The sequence below is a fragment of the Clupea harengus genome, chromosome 24, assembly GCF_900700415.2.
Source record: "Clupea harengus chromosome 24, Ch_v2.0.2, whole genome shotgun sequence".
Classification (NCBI taxonomy): Eukaryota; Metazoa; Chordata; class Actinopteri; order Clupeiformes; family Clupeidae; genus Clupea; species Clupea harengus.
Genome location: NC_045175.1, coordinates 15,537,338 through 15,556,177, shown reverse-complemented (window position 1 = coordinate 15,556,177; position 18,840 = coordinate 15,537,338). Strand labels below are relative to the sequence as shown.

General features: G+C 41.7%; 1 protein-coding gene across 3 annotated transcripts; it reads left to right on the top strand.

Moving 5' to 3' along the window:
* Nucleotides 1-12,473: 12,473 nt before the first annotated feature.
* On the top strand, nt 12,474-18,050 carry LOC122128783 (NACHT, LRR and PYD domains-containing protein 6-like). Of its 3 annotated transcripts, XR_006151607.1 has the most exons (6): nt 12,495-12,561; nt 13,237-13,284; nt 14,537-14,629; nt 15,927-16,004; nt 16,380-16,665; nt 17,857-18,050. XR_006151607.1 is itself a non-coding variant. In XM_042703562.1 (5 exons), the coding sequence occupies exons 4-5, from the start codon at nt 16,410-16,412 to the stop codon at nt 17,994-17,996; spliced, it is 396 nt and encodes a 131-aa protein (XP_042559496.1). In that variant the 5' UTR covers nt 12,495-12,561; nt 13,237-13,284; nt 14,537-14,629; nt 16,380-16,409; the 3' UTR covers nt 17,997-18,048. The 3 variants fall into 3 exon arrangements, 2 of the variants coding, with proteins under 2 accessions (XP_042559497.1, XP_042559496.1); XM_042703562.1 differs by lacking the exon at nt 15,927-16,004 and having other exon boundaries at nt 17,857-18,048; XM_042703563.1 differs by lacking the exons at nt 14,537-14,629; nt 15,927-16,004 and having other exon boundaries at nt 12,474-12,561; nt 17,857-18,048.
* The last annotated feature ends 790 nt before the right edge of the window (nt 18,051-18,840 follow it).

Genomic DNA, 18,840 nt, shown 5'->3' with positions numbered 1-18,840 from the left:
TATATTTCATGTTTTGTCTGGTCAACTTCATTTCATTTGTAAATATACATCCATTCCAGCCATTCAGGCCTGCAACACATTCCAAAAAAAGTTTGGACGGGGGCAATTTAGGAGTAGTAATGTGTGATGTGATTTGAAACTAGCAATGTCAACAGGTCATTGTAATCATGATTTGGTACAAAAGCAGCATCCAGAAAAGGCCTAGTTCTTTAGGAACAAAGATGGGCTGAGGATCCCCCCCCCCCCAACACCAGCCTTCACAAATAGTTCCATCAGCTGTGGTTTTGCATACCGCCAATAGTATCTATAATGACTTATTAGCGTTTTAGTGAAACAAGGGTTGTCTCACCTTGTTATATTTGAATGGTATCATCCCACCCCCACATACACCCACATAACAAATCCCAATTTGTCCCTGGTTGTGTCTATCATGACATATCACCTCACTAGAAATAAATGGTAAATCAACAGAGTGCTAAGATAGGGTGACCAGATTTGAGTTTGTGAAAAAGAGGACACTTCGTCGCAGGACCCCGTCCCCTCCCCCGCGACGAAGTTTTGACATCTTTTTCATATGCAGATGTCATGTACTATTGTAAACAATGCAACTAGTGGAGATTTGGAAATGGCGAAGTATCGTACCAAAGGCTCAAAATGATCGTATTTGTAGGATAATTATCATACATCTGGCAACACTGGGAAGGCGGTCGACCAATGACAGTTCTCTCTACAGTGAGAGCTTGCGCAAGAGGGTGGAATGTAAGGGAGATACCCTTTCCAAAATTTGTAAGGACATAATAACTAGTTTGTGAAAGACCCACAAAAACACAAATATCCGACGTAACAATAATAAAATGCTGACACACCACTGAGGGCAGCAATGCTGAACTGCCACACTGGTGTTAGCATGGGGGTCGTCCGTGGTGGACTCCATGGGCTGGCGATTGTTTGTTAAAAAACCATAGGAATCTAATTTAAGCAGCTTTGCCACCTTCTCCTACTGTTATTTTCTCTCTTGCCTTTTCCTACTGCCACTTTTATGCCTAAAAGGCATCGTTATGCTTGCTGGTGTGCTGTGCTCAATTCACTTGCTTGTCTTGACCTTCAAATTTGTTTAACTAGCCATATCGCATTGTATCGTCACGTGATCAAATAGAGACTTGACATTGGACAACCACATGCATATTACCCAGCAATCATTATTGCAAATCTGAATATGACAAAAATACCAAAGAAAATAAGAACTTATTAATTTAATTGATTAGTTTTTGTAGGATAAGCATATCATTTTGTTTTAGATTACTCATCACTCTGCTGAAGATGGCTGAGTCTACGACAACTCAAAGTCAGTAAGTAACCATGACATGTTTTACTTTTTTTCTTTTAGACGTACACACGTTTTATTTCCATATCGTATTGATTGACAAGCCAAGCTAACGTCAACGCTTTCACTGAAGTTAATAGCTAAACAAAACCGATGTAACGTTTACATTACAAACTAGGCTATGCTTCATTTTATAACTACAACATTGCTATGAATGGAAACAGATGTGTAACTACTATAATGTTACTCTGAGCTGAAACAGGCAAATATCCAAGTATTCGCAGTGATTTAAGTAGTTGTTGAAAGCCATCTAGTTAGCTTGCTATCTGTATAGGATGCCTAACCAGCGGTGTTAAGCGTTGTTTCATCGTTTATCATACAGCTACTGTAACTGATCATGCATAATATGATTGCTATTGATAACGATAACGGTACAGGAGTGTATGTTTATGTGCTGCAGTGTCTCAGTGTATTGTTCAAAGCATGCTCACATTCAGTGTTTACTTGTTGACTACTGTCTATTTGCTTATTGTATCTGTTGTATTGTTCTAGTTAGTTAGCTAATAACATTGATTTAAAGTATAAGCAGTTATTATAAATGTGTGCTGTGTATTTAATCTACATTCACTTACTGCTAGGAAAAAAAGTGCGTAATATTAAACATCAATTTCAGATCACAAAGGAGCTGACTGGCCATGGCAGGGGGACAGCTCTTAGGGTGACCACCATTTGCAACGAGGTTGGCTAGATGTTGACCAGTGTCGTGACAATGCAAGAGGGGCTGGGACTGGACAGGATGGAGTGATGGAGCGGTACCACCAAGCAGCTGTTCCACGCCCAGTCCTGCTATACGTGGACTGTGGCCGCTGCGTGAGTGAGGGGCGAGCAAGCTGCTGACCGGGTACATCTGGCACTTCATGAGGAGGCTGGCTGTCGGGGGCACCACCGATGCTCTACCACACCTTCATGAGCTGCCTGTCTGCATGCACCTTTGAGTGGGATGCAGGGGACCTGGCTCTGTTGCGGCAGATGACAAGGGAGCAGCTCAGGCAGGAGGGTGTGCTAACCCTTACGGATCTTCTGGTGAACAGGAGAATAAGTAGCCAGTACTGCCGCAGGAGGACATGCGGCGTGGAGGCCGCCATCAGCCTTATTGAGCAGCTGCTGCAGCTGGGGGGGGGGGGCCCTGACTGCTGCTGCCTCCTCCCTGACTGCTTGCACAATGCTTCAGCCAGGTGTCCCAGCCTCTCCTGATGAGTCTGGGTCATGTAAATTCAAAATTGTGTATAAATAAAATCACTCTATCTGTATTTTGTCCCACATCTGTTTTCAAAATGTGTCACTCATCAGTTTTTTTCTTTTTTTCTTTCTCAGGCTGTGGATGACTCTGGCGTGCCAGGCATGGACCGAGTTGACAGAATGGCAGAGTATCTGGTGGAGCTGAGGAACCAGCCCTCTCTGGCCCTCACCAACCAGCAGGCCAGGAACATTTATTGTCCTACTACTTTCCCTCTGTGCCCTGTCATACATATTCACACTTGCATATATTTGTGTCTTTTCTCACAGGCTGCTGTGTTCTCTCTCTCTGTCCAGATGGGATCTCATCCTGGATGACTACAGCAGGATTAGGCAGCGCATTCTGGCCAATGGGGCTGTTATGCAGCAGACCACCCTGCAACTGGTGGATGATAGCCACACCACACTGGTACAGTGGCACAACAATAGGGTGTAGAGGCAGGGCAACATGTTGGTGATGCAAGGACTGGACCTGTGACTGACCCTCTCCTCCCTGCTAATGTGTGCCCACCATCTGCATCCCCCCCATCCAGTCCCAGTTCACCAGTACCCCCAGACTGGCAGCACCGTTGGCCAGGCACAGGTAAAGAGGAAGGTATCTTCCGCCAGTCGCACCGGTGGCTATGAAGGGACCGGTATAGTTAATAAGAATATGATTTAGTCAATAATTCAATGTATCTTATACCTAGTTATAATTGTTACTTTTATTTGGATTTAACTAGCATGCAAACATTCCTGGGTGAAGGTATTTGTGGGTTGACCTGAGGAGTGAGGTGAGACAAGACTTTGTACCCATGGCCCATTTGAATAGACGGTAACACCCCTAATATCAGTGTACTTAACAGACTGTCCCTGAAGGAAATATTTAGATGAGTCTGAGGTGAAGCTATGAGTGGACCTTCAGGCTTTGTCTCCTTTGGTGGCTGCCACTGTACAAGAATAAACCTGAAATCATGACTGACAAACCTATGACTGAATCTTGAATATATGGTATAAATCTAAATACCATTAGCTGTGAGCTCGTGCCCCCAGCGAGAACACTTCCCTGCTCCACCCTCGGGCCCTCAGCTGTTCATGCTGGGTCCAGTGACCTCACAGGGGCCTGTGCTGGGTGCTGCTCCACAGGCTCCTGTTGCCAGCCTCTCCTCTGCCGCTCCTGCTTCAGTCCGAAAACGGACCTGCAGTGTTCTGCGCAACACACGCTAGAAATGCTTCACATGCTTCAGGACAGTGGAGACTGGACACAGCCAGTACAAGGGCAGTATATACTGCCCCTCTGTAGTGGCTGTTCCCAAGGTGCAGTGGTTGGAGGATATACAGTATACAAAAAAAAATGCATTAAAAATAAATTAATACATCCCCCCACCCCCTCCCAGAGGCATGGACACTGGCATAGTGCCTATGAACCCCACCCCCTCCCAGAGGCATGGACACTGGCATAGTGCCTATGAACCCCACCCCCTCCCAGAGGCATGGACACTGGCATAGTGCCTATGAACCCCACCCCCTCCCAGAGGCATGGACACTGGCATAGTGCCTATGAACCCCACCCCCTCCCAGAGGCATGGACACTGGCATAGTGCCTATGAACCCCACCCCCTCCCAGAGGCATGGACACTGGCATAGTGCCTATGAACCCCATCCCCTCCCAGAGGCATGGACACTGGCATAGTGCCTATGAACCCCATCCCCTCCCAGAGGCATGGACACTGGCATAGTGCCTATGAACCCCATCCCCTCCCAGAGGCATGGACACTGGCATAGTGCCTATGAACCCCATCCCCTCCCAGAGGCATGGACACTGGCATAGTGCCTATGAACCCCATCCCCTCCCAGAGGCATGGACACTGGCATAGTGCCTATGAACCCCACCCCCTCCCAGAGGCATGGACACTGGCATAGTGCCTATGAACCCCACCCCCTCCCAGAGGCATGGACACTGGCATAGTGCCTATGAACCCCACCCCCTCCCAGAGGCATGGACACTGGCATAGTGCCTATGAACCCCACCCCCTCCCAGAGGCATGGACACTGGCATAGTGCCTATGAACCCCATCCCCTCCCAGAGGCATGGACACTGGCATAGTGCCTATGAACCCCATCCCCTCCCAGTTCACACTTTCTGTATATAGTTCTGTCTATGTTTTCTGATATATATTATTATATTATATTTATTATGCTATAGTTGTTGTTGATGTTCCATTGGTTATTGCAAATAAAAGTTTGTTTACAACAAAAATGTATATTTCTCCTTTGTTCTTTTGTGTTTTGTGAATAGAAGGATGTATAGGACAAATATTTTGTGAAACAATTAAAGTACCTCACACATTACTGTACATGAACTTGTTATATGTTATTTGCTATATGTTATATGTTATATGTTATTTCTGGTATGTTATTTTGGTATATGTTATTTGTGTTACCTGTTGTATGCCGTCTACTGCGTAGATGTTGGCTGCCAAGTCATAAGAATTTCGCTGCGCTGAAGAAATTTGGTGTATGCGACAATAAACACTTTGACTTTGACTTTGACTTGACTTTGACATTGAAATATTCAATGTTGAATTATCCATATCTCACTAATATAAGGTCAATAAAAGGTAATATGCAAGCAAATTGTGATTTCTGATAATGAAAATGAGCTTTGCATTAAATAGTGCAAACCTGAATTTCTGCCAACGGTGGGACTCGAACCGGAGAAGTTTAATGTTTAAAAAAAAAAATTATGAAATACATCAACATTAAAAACTTTGGTCATGGAGGATTAGGCCATACAAAATCCTTTCCTTCTTTTTTTTCTCCTTTTCCCTTTTTTCTCTCTTTTTTCCTCTCTTTTATTTTCCCCCCTTCTTCTCTCCTCTTTCCTTTCTTCCCCCCACAAGGTGAGCGAGTGTGCACCAGCTTGAAGCAGGGAAATGACAGTTTGTCTCATGGGCATAGTGGTGAAGTTCACCACTAGGTGGCGCCTGTAGATCACTGGAGAGAGGAATTCCATGTGAACTGGAGGCCCTGACAAGTGGGGTCATGTACTTCACTTTGAGGTGAACTTCTGGCTCATTTACAAACAAACAAACAAACAAAACTTGTTGTTGTATGATGAATACAAATAAAAAACAGGTCAAACTGACACTAGTGGCGCAGTTCAGTTACCTTCTTTTCTTTCATGTGATCCCGTGATCACTCTCTTTATCTAAAACCTGTTTATCTTTCTAATAAAAACCTGCATCCTCCTAACGTCCCACTTAACGTGCCTCTGTACAGATCTCCTTTCACCTCTTTACCCTTTTTTTGGGCTTCACCTTCACAATCTATTGCAGCCTACTAGATTAACTTTATATCGACAATCTATTACAGCCTGCTAGATTATGTTTATAATGACAATCTATTGCAGCCTACTAGACTAACTTTATAATGAAAATATATTACAGCCTTCTACATTAGCTTTATATCGATAATCTATTACAGCCTGCTAGATTAACTTTATAACAACAATGTAGTTGAGTCATAGAGTCTAATGACTTATTGCCTCTCCACAAGTTGTTTCTGAGCTTGAATGTGTGAACACCAGTGTTGGGAGTAACGCGTTACAAAGTAACGCATTACTGTAATTCCACTTCTTTTAGCGGTAACGAGCATGTAACGAAGTATTTTTTAAAATCAATTAAATGAGTTCGTTATTCGCGTTACTCTCTTTTGTGAAAAATGAACACTTGCAGACAAGAAGACAAGATAGGCCTACTTTAGCTGCTTCTGATCTGACATCGCAGGACCTTGGTGGCGCAATGCTACACCAATCGAATCAATCAATGAGCATTAAACCACATCATGGCCGACAGTGCGGAAAGAATGAGCTTTCTCTCCTGGAAGTATGGACATTACTTTTCGCTCGTCGAAAGTAAAGACAAAAATGTAGTGCTGAGCTGTAAATTATGTGCAGGTGCAAAGACCCTATCCACATCTACACTGTAAACCTGAACAAGTTCAGAGTACTTAAAACTTTTGATGTAACCGATTACATAATAAAATTTGAGTACATATATTATTATTTTTAAGTAAACTTAACTTAAAAATGATACATCGGCTATACTGATTTATTTTGTTATCGTTTTCATAATTTTTAAGTTCTATGAACTTATATTCAAATATTTTTATACTTAAATCTTTTAACCTCTATGTACTAAATTATTTTCACTCAACAACACAAAATAAAATTAAGTTTTAAGCCTTAAAAATCAAGTTCAGTGCACTTAATATTGGTGAAAGAGTTCAACTTGATTATTCTGAGTAGGTAATACTTAAATAGCTAACTTTTTTTTAAGTGAGCACTACTTATTTTTAATCATTGACCATATAATCTGATTTTCTGGTCCTGTTTACAAACTGACTTTAAACTGAAAGTTACTCTACAAGAAACATTCAAATCTATGTAAGATTTCTATCAAAAAGAGTGAGATGAGAAAAACTTAAGAGGTATCACATCATTTATATTTCTTGTAAAACAACTGACAAAATAAAAGATTACATCAAAGCTTTAAAGAACAGCGTTACAAAGTTAAAAAGTCAACAACAAATCGTTTATTTCAACAAATATTTTTTTAAGGTGAGTAAGGACGGTTTCACAGGTTTGTTGTCATCCAGAAACATAAAAAGGTTCGTATATGAAGGATGCGTGAGTTTTTTCTCGCAGCTGAAGGGGTCGGGACCCGATGTAAGGAGAGCAACAGGAGCATCATCAAAATCTGGCTCCTCTTCCTCCTGCAAAACACCATCAATACAATTACCAGGAGAGTTTCAATGGAAACACTTACAAAAAAACTGGCAATTAATAATACATAGTATCAGCTAATATTAAAGTTTCAGTAACAAACAAAATGTGATCACTGTTGTGCAGTTAATCCTAGACATACCTGAAGGTCATAAGCCTCGAGGATCCCCCGTAGCACCTCTGCTGTCTTGCCAGTCCGTGATGCCTTCTGCCTGTACACAAAAATATCTCTTTTGGTTGACTCCTCTTCTTATATGTCTACATCAAATCGGTTTGTTGTTTATATGCAACACGAATGCTGTCTGGTCAAAAAGATTATTGTAGGTCTTAACTGAAGTTCTCGACCATTATTGTTAGCTTGCTGCTAACACTTTTATCCATCAGATCCATTAAAACACATAGAAGCTAGCTAGCTGCTAAAAAGTTACATATAACATTAGCATGCTGATATAAATGATATGGTGTTTCTGTAGAACATGAGTTGTTTTCAACATAAAACAATTGATTGTTGTTTACTTTGCACATGAACATATTTTGGGGGAAATAACCCACTAACTAGCTCTTTAGCTCTTTAGCTTCCTAGCCGCCAGCGCCAACAGTCGTGCAACTGAACTTGCTACTTGACAGCCAAAACGTGATTACTCAATAATAATTACAAAGAGGGAAATTCGCCACTTCTTATCGCAATTTCACTTGCTCCCGCAATTTTGTCGCAACAAACACCTAAAAAACACTGTTTACTTACCAGATAAGGACGCTTAGCAGCGACAGGATTACTAAAATATCTCCTTTGGTGGGGTGATCAGACATCCTCTTTTACCCGGACATGCATCCGGCAGTGATTGCAAAATCGTCCGGGATTTTGCCTCGTCGGATATTTGTGTTTCTCTGGGTCCTTCACAAACTAGTTTTTACGCCCTTACAAGTTTAAGAAAGGGTATCTCCCTTACGTTCCACCTTCTAGCACAAGCTCTGACTGTAGCGAGAACTGTCATTGGTCGACCGGCCTCTCAGTGTTGCCAGATGCACGATAATTATCCTCCAAAGACGATCATTTTGAGCATTTAATACGATACTTCACCATTTCCAATCTGGCAACACTGAGCACCGTGCCGCTTCCACTGGTTCCATTGTTTACAACAGCACATGACATCTGCATGTGGAAAAGATGTCAAAATTCCGTCGCGGGGGGAGGGGGCGGGGTCATCTGTATGCTACACACTACCACGCCCCTCCCCGCGACGAAGTGTCCTCTTTTTCACAAACTCAAATATGGTCACCCTACGAAGTTGGTCGACTCCTCTTCTACAGGAGGAACATTCTTATAGAAGTCTAACTGATACTATACAATTATTAAGTCTGCTGTCTCCGTCTCTCATCACAAGATCTCTGATTCTGTTCTAAACTAGTCCTGCAACGACGTTGATGACGTCAGACGTCACGTTTGAATGAAACAAAAAAAATATGAGTTATCAGGCAATGTTTACTCAAACAAATACATTCCAATACAATTAAAACGTCTTCACTTGTCCGAAAACTAATACATTTAAAGTTGGGTCAACTAAATACCAGGTTTTAAGTACTGAATACATAATGTTAATAAGTTAGTAGAACTGTTTGGGTTTACAGTGTAAGAGTAGCAATTCCAATCTTATGAAGCACCTGTTGAAACAACACGCTTCGACAAAGGTAGTAGCGAAAGATCCCAGCCCTACAGATGCTGAAGGCGCCACTCCATGCAAACAACCAAGGCTAGACTTTACACGGACTGCAGTGCAGCCGATAAGCCAGGCAGAGCTGAATAAATTCATTGCTAGGTATGTTGTCGATGACATGCATCCTCTGTCAACTGTCGAGTCAGTTGCCTTCAGGCACCTAATAAGCAAAATTCCGGTGATAAATGCAGGCTCGGGGCAAATGTGCAGGAAAACGTTTTCCAGCTATTTAGACAGAGAATATGCGAAAATGCAGTTCGAGCTAAAAAAAACATTTTAGGGTTTACAACATGTCTCTACCACAGCAGACATCTGGACAAATACAATAAAAGCTTTCTAGGTGTAACTGCACACTGGATTAATCCAAACAACATGCTACGTGGGAAATCAGCCCTGGCATGCCAGAGATTCAAGGGCCGACATACGTATGACATTATTGCAACTGAAATAGACAACATCCACTCATCCTATGGCCTATCTTTCAAAGTGACAGCAACTGTTACTGACAATGGCTCTAATTTTGTCAAGGCGTTTCAAATGTACCAGCCACCTGAGCCAGACACTGAAGATCATTTGGAGGAGGATGAGGCGACTTTTACAAACATTGGGGATGTGCTAGATAATGCTGTCGATGTCAATGACGTGGTTTTACCCCCGCATCACAGATGCACATCGCACACATTGAACCTCATCTCATGCACTGATGTCGATAAGTGGCTAATGTCAAAGCCAGAAACGAAATCTATCTACAGAAATGCTACCACAAAATGCGCAGGGCTGTGGAACAAGGCAAGTCGGTCAACGGTGGCTTCGGAGATTGTCAACGACGTTATTGCTAAGAAGCTGCTTGTACCTTGCACAACCAGGTGGAATTCGTTCTATGATGCGGTAGCTCGAATTTCTGAGATACCTGTGGCCGAATTGAATACAATATCCTCCCAACTTCAGATGAAATGCATCAATGAAAGGGAACATCAGGTCCTTAAAGAGTATTGTGTTGTGATGAAGCCACTTACTGTGGCTCTTGACATTCTGCAAGGCGAGGACAATTGTTTTTACGGAACACTTTTGCCCACTCTGGAGACGTTGATGTCTAAGACTCTGGATTTAAAAAAACACCTTGCAATCCTTGATGGCCTACCAGAGGCAATTGTTCAGGTAAGAGCTGCTATTTTATTTTGCATTTATATGTATCCAATCAATAGCTCAGTTGCATTTATTTGTGTCTACATAATGTGAAGTATTTATAAGTGCAGGTCAATTTAGTAGTGACTGCTCTGTAGTCAGATTTATGCTATATGCCAAATATGTGTATAATACACTTGTTTTTAAGACTTGTTTTAATACTCTTGTTATGTCTTTTGTGTCATGTATTTCAGGCAATCAAAACCAGATTTGCACGTGTTCTTGAGGATAATGATGCTCTACCCTACCCAAGTTCAAGTTACGTTGGCTGCGTGGCCAGAAGAGGAAGGACCTTGTAAAAGCAAGTCTAGTAGCAGAATGCTAATAAAGAAAGTTTCACTTAAATATAATGCAGCCACTCCATCCAGTGCTCCAGTGGAAAGACTCTTTAGCCTTGGGAACCTGATTCTCTCTCCAAAGAGGAATAGGCTCTCAGATCAAAAGTTTGAGAAGCTTCTCCTCTTGAGGTACAATAACTGGTTTGAGAGCTAGCAATGTTGTGGCTACTGGTCAGAGGTGAGAGAAGAGACTTGTTAGCCCATTTTAACGTTTGTTGAGAATCTCATCTCTTATATATATTTAGCTTTGCCTTATGAGGCATGTTTGTTAAAATATTTTGTTAACCTTTTGTTAAATCACATACTCAATTATATGCAGCACCTCAAGGCACCTTTGTTTTCTCTTTTAATTAGTGTTAATACTGTAGGCCAATCACTTTTATTTCATTGGGCCTAATGTGGTAAAAAAAACACTGTTAAATGACTGAGACAGTTATTTTGTATTAAGTTAAGTATTAAAAGGGACTTTTTTACTACTGCTTGATTTGAAAGCCTGTTGCCCTGTTGATAACAATAAATAGGTCTAAAAAATATGTTTATTGTGTTTGACTGTTCAGTACTGTTCATTACATTAAAAAAGCAGACATAAAAGTAACTTAAAAGTTACTTTCCCTAGTAACTAATTACTTTTGATATACAGTAACTGGTAAAGTAATTAAATTACCTTTAAAAGAAGTAACTAGTAACTGTAACTAATTACTAATTTTCAGTAACTTGCCCAACACTGGTGAACACAGACTTTAATGATACTGTCCTCAGTTCCTCTTCAGTGTGACCTCTAAGGGTCTGTGTTGTAAGTCCCCTCTTCTTCCCTCTCCTTGTGGTTGTTACCTGGATCACACACCTGTAAATAAAGTACCCATTTTCAGTGATGCCTCTACTTATGTTTGGACACATTTGTATTAGGACTACATCGTATACATATAGCATGCAGATACACACCACACACACGTGCATAAACACAGAATGCAGATCTGTTGATGTGAAGGAGTGTCTTCTTTTAACTGGACAGTTCTTTGTGTGATTGTGGCAACACTGAGAAGCACACTGAAGTTGCATTGTTTTTTATTTCTTTTACAACTTGCTTCTCCTGAAATCTGAAACTGTTAATCCATTACTGAACCCCTAACAGCACCAGATTTTTTTTTGTATTTATATTGCCAACCTATTTAGACCTCTGTGTGATTCCCTGAATTGCTGGATGTTTGTTCAGCATATTTAACAATCCAGCCAGCCAGCTGCCAGTGGTTTTAAGTAGACTTCTGCTAACCCTGCCTGCCGTTTACAATAATTTACTTGAATGTGGTAGTAAGAAGAGTTAACTATGGGTCCCCCAGGAGACAGAAACAAATAATGATTGTAGGTGAGTTACTGAATCTACCATATAGGATAATGCTATACTATAACCAGTGTGCTCTACAGTCTGAAATACATCAAATGTCAAAGAGAAGTGTGCAAATAATACCCATATCCAAAATCACATTTATTATAAGTTATCACATTTTAAGAAAGAAAAACACTAACACTAAGATCAATAATAAATCAAATGAGAGACACTTATTGTGTGGACTTCCATCTCCTTTCCATCTTTGTGGTGTCTGTGTGCCTGTGGGTCTGTGTGTCTGTGTGCCTTTGTGCCTGTGTGCCTTTGTGCCTGTGTGCCTGTGTGCATGTGTGTCTGTCTGCCTGTGTGCATGTGTGCCTGTCTGCCTGTCTGCCTGTCTGCATGCTCACCACAACATCAGTAGCCATTAGATAAAAAACGCCCGCTGCTGCAGGTGTCATAGAAACAGGAGGAGCAATTGGAGGTAAGTTTCATTTCTGAGGAAGTCATGTGACTAGTGTTGAAACACACACACAAGAGACTTACGGCACCATTTCTTCCCGCAGGTGCACTCAGAGACACACAGAGAATTCAGTCTGCTGTCAAGCGCACAGGTACGTGAGGAAATACCATTTTTAAAGACCTAATCTGACCTGTGTGCCTGTGTGTCTGTGTGTCTATGTGTCTGTGTGTCTGTGTGTCTATATGTCTGTCTGCATGTGTGTCTTTGTGCATGTGTGTCTGTGTGTCTGTATGTCTGTGTGTCTGTGTGTCTGTGTGCCTGTGTGTCTGTGTGTCTGTGTGTCTGTGTGCCTGTGTGCTTCTCTGCCTGTGTGTCTGTGTGCCTGTGTGCCTGTGTGCCTGTGTGCCTGTGTGTCTCTATGTCTGTGTGCCTGTGTGTCTGTATGTCCGTGTGCCTGTGTGCCTGTGTGTCTGTGTGTCTGTGTGTCTGTGTGCCTGTGTGCTTCTCTGCCTGTGTGCCTGTGTGCCTGTGTGTTTGTATGCCTGTGTGTTTGTGTGTCTGTGTGCCTGTGTGTCTGTATGTCTGTGTGCCTGTGTGTCTGTATGTCTGTGTGTCTGTGTGCCTGTGTGCCTGTCTGCCTGTCTGCCTGTGTGCCTGTCTGCATGCTCACCACAACATCAGTAGCCATTAGATAAAAAACGCCCACTGCTGCAGGTGTCATAGAAACAGGAGGAGCAATTGGAGGGAAGTTTCATTTCTGAGGAAGTCATGTGACTAGTGTTGAAACACACACACAAGAGACTTACGGCACCATTTCTTCCCGCAGGTGCACTCAGAGACACACAGAAGATTCAGTCTGCTGTCAAGCGCACAGGTACGTGAGGAAATACCATTTTTAAAGATCTAATCTGACCTCATCTGACACTGTCAAGACGGGAGTAACTGTCATTTTTAAAGCCCTTATTCAACACTGTGAAGTAGGGAGTAGGTGGTGCCTTAAGATGATGAAATAATAGGCTGTCAAGACCGTTGTACAGAAAGCTTTTTTTGTCATATTTTCATGCGGTGGTCTGACTGCAAAGACAACTAGTTAAAAAGGCAGGTATGTTCATGTGTCACTTGATCATAAAGATTCATTTGAAGATAACAATACCTCTAGCTGCCTATGAAGTGGCAAACTCTTACTTACTATTTCTTTAACGTGACTAATTTGCTTCATGGTCGTGTTATCTCAACCATTCTTCAACCCTTGTGTGGTTATATATAGAGAGCTGGAGAGCTAAATGCGTTGCTTGTTATGAATTCAGAGTGCTGCTTTTGAATTTTGTCACTTCAGTCGGCTTGAATATCTTGATGTACAGAAATAGTCTTTCATATTGTGATATATATATATACAGTATATATGTATATATTAATCTTGTGTATATTGATGTTAACAGTGTAATAACGTGCATCACAAACCTCATTTCAAGACCAACAAGCCCCAGGGCGCTCAGATGGGCGCAAGTGCATTAGCTCTTCAAACAACGTGGGCGCTGAAGGAGGAAATGAAAACTGTGTTGGACTGAAACTAGCCAAGACACTCGAGTCACACTTGGCCTTGTCGCAGCAGGTGCAAGATAGGGCTCAAAAGATTAAAAGACCTGTCTTACCTGTCCTACCTGTCTTGATCTGACATTTACTATAATGTTCTTCACAGCCAAAAACATGTCTTCACCTCCTCTTTCTATGAAGAGCAGTGGTTTACAGGAAATAATTGTGATGTTGACAGATAATAATACATTGTCACTTCCATAGAATCACCCTTAGCTGTGTACTAACTTGTAGGCTACCTGCCATCAAACAATGGACATCAAAAACGATATGATCGTGACGTGACGAGTGTTCTGGATTAGAGACAAATCACCTGATGTACAGTATTTATCTAGACGTGACCATGGAAACACTTTTTAAGTTAAAGAAATGATGATTTGTTTTATATGTGTTAAATTGAGTATACAGTTGACTGGTTAAACAGGTTTAGTATGAATGTGAAAATGAGAGGTATCAGATGACAGGATGGTCACACCCAAGGCACATCTGTAGGGTTTAAATAGCGTCTCAGTCATATTAATCACCAAACACAGAAAGGAACCATTGCCAGCAAGAAGACTCACCATTGGAAGGCTGTGGGAGAATCTTTTCTGAAGGTGCCGTCTTGTCAGGACAACTACATTCGTGTAAGTAAGGCCAAATATCCAAATGATAATAGGAATCAAAACACAAGCCTGCTGTATTGGTTCAGGAGGATAACAAATATGGAAGCATTCTTACTTGCTTTATTTTTAGCAGAGAAGTGCACTGCAGTAGTGTGGTCCATATATGAGCTGTGTCTGTCGTGTCGCTGTCGTGTCGCTTCTGTGGTGTAACTTGGCCAATCCTCTGGAATGAAGTTGCTGTAAGGTAATAAACGCATGGCTGAATTTCATGCATGCTGGTAAACTAAGCTGCACATCTCATCTTGGCAGCTTCCACAGTCATATATTACTCCAGTGGAAACGAAGGCAATGCTGCGCCACAATAAGGCTTTGCTAAATAGAAAATTAAGAATTATTCAATGAAAAAAAGATAATTATGGATAGTGAGATAACTACCTGAAAATTGAGCAACACTAACAGCCCAGCTGGCATCAAATCATTGTGTCTTCCTTCCATTTGATAAACCATTTTTGATGTGAAGTTACTGTGGGAAAGAGTAAGTGCAGGGGGTGTCTACTGATCGTCTCCTTTTTGAGACACAACAACATCAATGACATACTCAGTTTATTCCTTCACTACAACACACATAAGCTGTACAATATCCATCATCCCCTGGCAGCAGGTGTGAGATAAACTAAACCCAGTGGTTTCAAATAATAGACTGACCATACTCCATACTCACATAGAGGATGAGGCTGCTGGAGTTATTCACATAGTTCTCAAGGGAAAGGTCCTAGGGAGTGAGGACATGTCTTCTTGGTTAGTCTAAGTTAGTCATAGCTGGGTTTTTTACATTAAATTCCAGTGATTAAACAAGACTGTTTGTATGTTGGGTATTGAAAAAATGGGTGTTGATGAGTTGTGCGTTTATAGAGATGTTGGTTGATTGTCCATCCAACTGTGACTCTCGAAAACGCTCTTAGCCCTGGGGCCTACAGTAATGTTTAGGTGCCCCAGGCTATCTAGACAACCAACTAATGTTACTCCTCAAGGCTGCTTATCCTCTCTCAAATTGGAACATTTTACTAACTGGGTGGGAACAGTGTTTACTCAAACCTATGACAACACACATATTACAATTACAAGTAAACCGAAGAGTGGCTAAACAAAAGGGCTCCTCTTCATCCCATCTTGCATTGAGAAGAACAGAATTGCATGATCCTTGTAATAGCCAATGAAACACTGCCACCTACTGGATTATTGTGTTAGAACACCCACAGCTCACGGTTTCTTTAAAGAAAGTTGTATGTAGCAAATCGTTTTTATTTTTGACTCGCAGACAAGTGAAAAAAGGCTGCCAAAAATCACGTGAGATCAAGTGAGATCACTTTTGCTCTCATGAGCACTCAGAGCAAAAGTGATTATTGCAATAGGTTTTTTGCACTTTTGCAGATCAGAATTAACAGTTGAAAACTCCAAAATCTGTTCCGCATGTTCTAAATAACAATTGTGATTAGTGTTTCGGTGTTACAGTCACCGTTTGCAAATCATACTCTACACTTCTTTGTATTTCAGACAATTTTACCTTCATAATCACCTCTTATTTAAAATGTATATGCACATAAACACACACACACACACACAAACACACACACAGACAAACACACAAACAGAGAGAGGGAGAATAGAATTTCATTGTGAAAATGTAATTATGTTTTTAACATTTTCCGTTTTAAACATGAACTATCCATGGACTCCCCAACATCCTGCCTTTTTAAAACATGGCCTCCAGTTTGTAGTGGACTAATATCCAGACCCCACAATGACCGCAGAGCTGACAAAAGTGCTGGAGAACACTATGGACAACCTCACGGGGGCCGACTTTAAGAGGTTTAAGCGCAACCTTCGGGACCAGAGCAAAATCCCATGGGGAAAGCTGGAAAAGGCCGACACAGACGAAACTGTGGACTTGATGGTGGAGATGTGTGCCACAGAAGTTGGGGACATCATGTTGACCATCTTGAAGAAGATGAATCTCAACCAGTTGGCCATGAACTTGGAGAGAGATCTGGGAAAATGTAAGTGTGTAGCTCACAGCCTCTGATGAGGCACCTCTAAGTGTATGTAGGAAGAATCACATGTGTTCATCGTATCGGTTTCTCCTAACACACTCTCTCTCGCTCTTTCTCTCTGCTTACTTTCTCTGTGAATTTCTCAATTGATATATTTTTTATATATTTTTCATCTTTCATCTCCTCTTCCTTTCTCGTCCTCTTTCTCTCTCAATCATTCCCTCTTTTCGTCTCTTCCCTTGGTCTGACTTTTTTTCCCCAATATATAAATATATCGCTCCCCAAATGTATCGTATCCTCCCTCTTTCTTTCATCTCTCTTCCTCTCTCTCCATCTCTCACTTTCTTTTTTATGCTCTTTTTCTTCCCCTATCTCCATTTCTGTCTCTGCTGTTTTATCGCTATCGCATGTAAAGATATGTATAAGAATAAACAAGAATTTAGTATTTCACTGTCATTTCCTGTCTGTTAACCGCGGTTTATAGATTGATTTTGTACATTCCTGCAGCCCTGTGGTCAAATATTTCACATACAAATCCCATGAACCTATCAGGTAAAGGAACATGGGACATATTTTCACTCACACTCAGTCACATTCTGTCCACTGAAACGATAAAGTAACAGTGTTGTGTATTCCCACCCGACTGAATTTAACGTGTAGCAGGCATAAGGGAAAGGAGGAGAGAGGGAGGGGAGAGAATCAGAAACATGGCAGATGAATTCATACATGTATCAGGATAAGCATGCTAGCATAGATGTGGCAAATACATGTATGAGTATGAGTGGGGTAGAATAAGTGCATGACAGTGTGGTGGGGGTGGGTAGGTGTGGGCAGAGGGTTTCTGCAAGTAGATCATGTGGAGTGACTACAGCAGCATCCCACAGTAGAGACAGTCTAGACTAGGAGGGGAAGAAAGAAAAGACACAAAGTGAGTGGCAGAGATCAGTTGCCTATATATGTATATGAACTTAATATATATGGTGATGAGGAACAATGTTTTCAAAGCCATTGGCATTTGTGGGCAAAGGTCACGCTATAAGAGAAACAAAAAATATCTGTTTTTCTCTCTCTCCATCTCTCACTTTCTATTTCTTTATATGCTCTTTCTCTCTCCCTGTCTCTCTGTCCTTCACTCTCCATCTTTCTCTTTGCTACCCCCCCCCCGCCTCTCTTTCTCTCTCTCTCTATCTCTCTAAGTGGGAGGCCAGCAGTGTTCCCCAGGTCAGACCGGAGGGGGTGGAGGGGTCAACGTGAACGCCACTGCTCACCCTGGAGGGACGGTGAAAGCCCCAGCCATGTCCGGCTGCACCTTCAGTGGTCCTGTCCACTTCAACTGATGAAGAAGGCCTGTGCCACAGCAAGAAGGGGGTAATGGCCCACTTTTAGATGTTTGGATCCAGTGGCATATTAACTGAAGTACAAACACACACATAGACACACACACACACGACTATTACATAAACATGGGGAATGTTAGTTATACAAGGATAGCAAGGGTGGGAGGATACAACAATAGCAATATGTTGGAAATTGTATATATGTTTAGGTTTTGATGAATTATGTTTAGTTATGTTGGCTGACTAGACCATAGCAACCAGGAAACACCGTTTGCTTCATAGCCTGAAGCAGTTTCATTTCTCAAAATCAACTCACCAGTAAATGGCAGTCTTGGGTTCAAAGTGATCACAACCACTTGTGGGTTATGTTAAATGGCTTCACATAAACATTAAGTAATCCTGAGAGAAATGAAAGATCAGCGTGTTCCGAAAGTATATGAAAACCACAAATATTCTTCAGAAATAATGGGACATCAATGGAGGAAGGGCTCACACTGATATTGATGTAGTGCATAAAGGGGGAGAGGCCTCCACTTTCCCCTAGCCCTTCTAGAACATGTTAAATCAATGGTTGTGATTCCAACTGCAAGTGTGTCAGAAGATTATCGCTTATGGTACTAGATTGGCAGGGGATCAAATAATGGTTCAACTTAAATGTTTAGTGTCCATTCCCACACAATACCATAATATTAAATACACGCTCAATAAACAGTTTTCACTGTGAGGGGTAATGAGGTATTTCTGTGTGTGTGTGTGTGTGTGAGTGTGTGTGTGTGTGTGTGTGTGTGTGTGCATGCATGTGTGGGGAGGGGGTGTAGGTGTAGTAAATACCCTTCCCTCCTCA